Here is a 4,791-nt window from a genome sequence, read left to right as displayed (position 1 = left end):
CAAGGTGAATAATCTATATCACATTTCTACTCATCATCATGGAAGGGAAATCAAATTAGATGGTGACTAAATTGAATCAGACGTCAAAAGGTGGGTGGATTATATGAACTTTGAGCATGAACCATCTATGAGTTTTTGAACATAAAGCATGCTTCAATTCTTACCAATCCACCAAGTTGGCATTGGCATTGATGAAAAATGGAAGTAGCTTACTCAATTTGGCTTATTGTTCAGGTTTTTCTGTATCTAGTTTGTTCAAACTTGGGAGGTCATGTTATGGTAAAACTGCTTCACTTGATATCTGGCAACATCACTTGGGTTCAACAGCCTCCAAATGTTTAGTGGTCTTTATTAACAGGTCAAGAAACGGAGAGTATTTGCCATTATTACCAAAGGAGCGTGCAAAATCATCCACGGTGAGATTCGATGAGTAATTAGTTTTGCTGCTGTGCATTGGGATACCTTCTAATTGGGAGAATTGGTACTCTAGAGACCCGTACTCGTTTTAGAAATGATAAATATAAATTATATAAATTTATCAATTAATGATTCAATTATTAAAAATGATAAAATAATATTATCCATTATTACTACATATAATACACTATAATCGCTTCATTATTCTCTAAACAAGCTTTTTACAGAGAAGCTACGTAAATTTATTCAGATCCCAAATAAATTGGACATTAGAGCTCATAATATTCATTTCCCTTCACCTATTCACAAGTGCTAATTCAAAGCCTTCTTTTTCCCGTAACTGAAGAAATCTCCTCCTAGAATAGAGAAGAAAGTCCAGGATCACAGGCGGCTGTGCTTGCTCATCTCAGGTGCCTTAAAGCTGGCAAAACCAGTGATTTCCCTACCAGTTACCAAGCTGTTGATATCATACGTGCCTTCATATGTATAAATGGGTTCCATATCACAGAATGCCTGCATGGAATGGTGACACCAAGAACGGAAAACTCAAATATGTTTTCTATAAGGAATTTTTCTTTAGATCTGGATGACAATAAGGACCAAATCTTAAGTATACCAACTTCCCAAAGGCAGACATCTAATAACTGTTCATTATATACTTGATAGACTATTGGGAGGATCTCAGGTTTGGATTAGGTTTGTCAAACTGCATCCTGATTAACCAATAGATATATTCTACCATGAAGATGTGAATACGTGATTTTGTTTTGAAAGCAGAGAATGATAACCTTTGCAACATGAAAATCAGCCAGAATTCCATTGCCACCAAGTAATTCCCTCCCAAGCACGACTGTCTCTCTTGCCCTCAATGTGATCCATGACTGAAGACCATAAAAGTTTGTCAGGGCTTAACTAACTCAGAGTGAAACCTCGTATGAAATCACAGGTTTTACATATCTTAAAATGTTTATACCTTTCCCAAGCTAGCATGACCAGGAGTCATTTTACCCTTATCATACAATTTGCAAAGGCGCCAACCAACAAGGGTCATTGCTTGAATATCACCTAGCATTAGAGAAAGTTTCTGTTGGTTAAGTTGAAATGCTGCCAATGGAGCTCCAAACTGTTTCCTCTCCTTCAGATACCTACATCAAAGCAAATGCAAAACAGGTCACCTTACATGCTTGATATGTCATTCTTCAAATTGAGAATAACAGCACCCATTGCAATACCTCAAACACATGTCATAGACACCCATTGATATGCCAATAGGTTGCCATGCAACCATTACTCGTGAAACAGCCAGTACCTGCTTTTCCATGGTGACAGATCACATTTTCATGAATAAAGCATAAAATCCCGCAGGATATATTGAAAGGCACCAATATAAAAAAAAAAGGTTAAATCCTACCACTGACCATAGATTATCAACCAATTAGCAAGCAGAAATATGAGCTGAGATGCTATCATTATCTCAAACAGGCTATTTGAACATACCTTGTTTGTATCTAGAAATGAGTTTAGACCAGGTAATCGGTCCTCATCAGGAACAAAGACATTCTTTAAGAGAATATCACCATTTTGCACAATTCGCACTCCAATCTTGTTTGCTATTTTTGTAGCTTTCAGTCCAGGGGAATTCTTCTTAACAATATATCTGAAACAGATGGCAGAAGCATCCCATTTTAAGGAAAAGGAGAATGCAATGAATACTGAATCTAGCCACCTTTTTATTTGCATTGTTATTGCTTCTCTCTCTGCTTGGTTACAATAATGTAAACTTTGAAAATTATGACTTCCATTTATGTTCTTTAAAATCCTAACGTAAATTCAAAATGGACAAAAAGTCCTAAATATCTTTCTCGCCCCTTCTTGAAATGATAACCAGATTTGAACATTTCCACCTCTTCAAGATCATTAAGCCCTTAATGGTACTTGAGTAAAAATTCTCAACTGAAATGTTGATTTGGCTTTTCATTCTATGTTTGTAAATACTTCCTAGTTTCTAGTGAACATACAAGCATGTGTATTTATTGACTATTAGATGGCGCTTGTGTTTACGACCAAATGCTAAATTCTTTTCAATGTCTTTCTTACATACTATTTCATTTACCCATTTATCTGATTGGTTGTGATATTCCTGGCAAAAATAACCAACACATCAGCAAAAGTACTGTTTCCTATCCAGCGTTTTTGTCCGTCAATTATCCAACCTCCCTCTACCTGAAATTTTTTATATGATAGCAAACATGATACAAGCACAAATTTTAGAATGTTTAGCAGTATAATAAGCTATACTAAAAAAGACAATCGAAAACCAATAAACAAGGTTGAGGGCAGACCTTTCTTGCAGTTGTATTAACAGCACTAGCATCACTTCCATATTCAGGCTCAGTCAAAGCCTAAAGATAAAATGATACATATTTTTTTTTAAAAAATCCTTCAGAGTTAAAGCTGAAAAATGAAATTAAAGCCTCCCAAAATGTTATTCCAGAAAGAAATACTACCCAACAAGCTATCGTCTTTAACTGTGCCAAAGAAGGTAAATACTTCTGCTTCTGTTCCTCTGACCCACATGATGCTGTTCTTGATGGTCCAGGCAATTTATGCAAAGGTCATATTTATCAGTTATCTTCTCTAAGAAAAAATAAATAAATATACACATGCCATTAATTAATATGTAAAACAGAAAGGAAAGTTGTTTCATAAATCTCACCAATTGTAAGCATGCCTACAGAATGCACCAATAAAAATGTAGAGCAACTTGCATCAACTCTAGCAATCTCTGCATTTGCAATAGCACTAGTAGTGATGGAGAGACCAGGGGATCCATAACCCTGCAAATCATAGATAACCAAACATCATACTCACTTGAGTTACACTTCAAGAAAGAAGGAGATAAGTTAAAAACAAAAAATTTAATGTAGGAATAACCTCGGTATTAAAGCCAGCAATTCCAAGATCAGCAAGTTTTGGAAGAATTTGGAATGGAAACTCTGCCTTCTCCCAATACTGGGAAAATTTTCAGATCAGTTTCTTTCTTGGTAAATGTGTAAGTAAAAACAATGATAAAAAGCAATTAACCCTAAAAATCATCAATCCAAGTTGTTAGACCAATCATGAACAGCATCTGAAAGATACCTCCGCCATTATAGGAGCTACTTCTTTTTCCATAAACTCTCTTACTTTCATTCGGAGAGTCTTCTCCTCAGGACTCAATAGATCATCAAATCGATAATAATCAGAAACTGTATTTATTTTTCCCAAAAGCAAAACACGCATATAATTAGAACTCAAGGTTTCCCATTTGATAACAACACATAGTCAAAATCTATAAAAAGATTTAGCACTCCAGAACCAATATTTTATCAAGTTGAGATGCATTAATGAAAAAAATACAAGATTTTAGAAGAGCTATAAAATTCATACCAGACGGAGGAAAAACAGATGCTGGAGATGCTTGAGGGAATGCAACCGAAACATCCAAAGGTGGTGAAGGTTTGTCACTTTTTTCAGTTTCATCTGTGAGACATCAAAGACAACAAATCTTTGACTAAAGCCAAACAACACAATAATCGCAAACACAACAACGTTGAAGCTGTCACTGTAAGAAAACAGCTAATAAAAATATAAAGTTTTTTCTTCTTTGAATTCTATTCTTCCCTGAATTCATCCAGAAATAATATGTAAAGCTCCAAACTTTCATAAAATTTTCTTGCTATAATTAACATAGAGTCGCTAGTATTAAGTTTCTTAAAAATTGTCAAGTGCTTAGTTAGTTCTATCATTTGGGGGGAAAATTAAGATCGAATACCAAAAAGGAAAAAAGGAAAAGACAAAATTTTGAAAATCAACTTGCAGATAAAACGAACCTTGAAACTTGGATGGAAGTATCATGGTGATGGACTGACAAGTTCCTTTATTATACTGATAGAAACAAAATAGAAGGAAAATGGAGGAAAAGAAAGGCCAGGTAGAAGCATGATAAAAGATAGAGGTTTTATATTGTTTCTTTATGTTGGCACATGGATAACGATAAAGTTGGCGGTAGGGTCCCTATTACTAAATGTGAAAGTAGAATTAGCACGCAATTTAGGTTGAATGGTAATACAAGTAAATGATCAAAGGCTGGCTCCCACCAGGTGTGGTTGGGGTCAATCCTAATTAATATATTATAATAGTAATGATAGCACCAACAAATAAAAATTTGAAAATAAGTTTGACATGTAATTCATCTTCTGGTAAGAAATGATTGAATGAAATTGTGATTTTATCTTTTTCTAATAGGATAATAATAAATTAGATTTTTTCTCTTAATTTTTAGCATTTTTAGCTGGATTTAAATTTTTTTCAGGAGAAAAAATCTAAAAATCA

General features: G+C 34.4%; 1 protein-coding gene across 1 annotated transcript; it reads right to left on the bottom strand.

Annotated features, from left to right (window-relative positions):
- Positions 1 to 525: 525 nt before the first annotated feature.
- On the bottom strand, positions 526 to 4,452 carry LOC105767243 (acyl-coenzyme A oxidase 4, peroxisomal). Its single transcript, XM_012586750.2, has 13 exons — positions 4,290 to 4,452; positions 3,847 to 3,939; positions 3,559 to 3,665; positions 3,352 to 3,429; positions 3,134 to 3,254; positions 2,925 to 2,998; positions 2,760 to 2,819; positions 2,531 to 2,640; positions 1,915 to 2,074; positions 1,650 to 1,726; positions 1,391 to 1,562; positions 1,206 to 1,298; positions 526 to 930 (listed from the first exon to the last, which is right to left on the bottom strand). The coding sequence occupies exons 1-13, from the start codon at positions 4,312 to 4,314 to the stop codon at positions 799 to 801; spliced, it is 1,302 nt and encodes a 433-aa protein (XP_012442204.1). The 5' UTR covers positions 4,315 to 4,452; the 3' UTR covers positions 526 to 798.
- Positions 4,453 to 4,791: the final 339 nt, after the last annotated feature.

The sequence above is a fragment of the Gossypium raimondii genome, chromosome 13 (assembly GCF_025698545.1).
Source record: "Gossypium raimondii isolate GPD5lz chromosome 13, ASM2569854v1, whole genome shotgun sequence".
Classification (NCBI taxonomy): Eukaryota; Viridiplantae; Streptophyta; class Magnoliopsida; order Malvales; family Malvaceae; genus Gossypium; species Gossypium raimondii.
The sequence above is the reverse complement of the archived record's forward strand: the minus strand, read 5'-3'. Positions and strand labels throughout refer to the sequence as shown.

What these genes read in the sequence shown, in the direction of transcription:
- LOC105767243 (XM_012586750.2), bottom strand. Translation starts at nt 4,314, where the DNA reads ATGATACTTCCATCCAAGTTTCAAG. An exon ending in CATTTCTAGATACAAACAAG is followed by an intron (nt 1,727 to 1,914) that starts GTATGTTCAAAT and finishes ATGGAAAAGCAG; the next exon opens with GTACTGGCTGTTTCACGAGT. An exon ending in CTGATTTTCATGTTGCAAAG is followed by an intron (nt 931 to 1,205) that starts GTTATCATTCTC and finishes CATTCCATGCAG; the next exon opens with GCATTCTGTGATATGGAACC.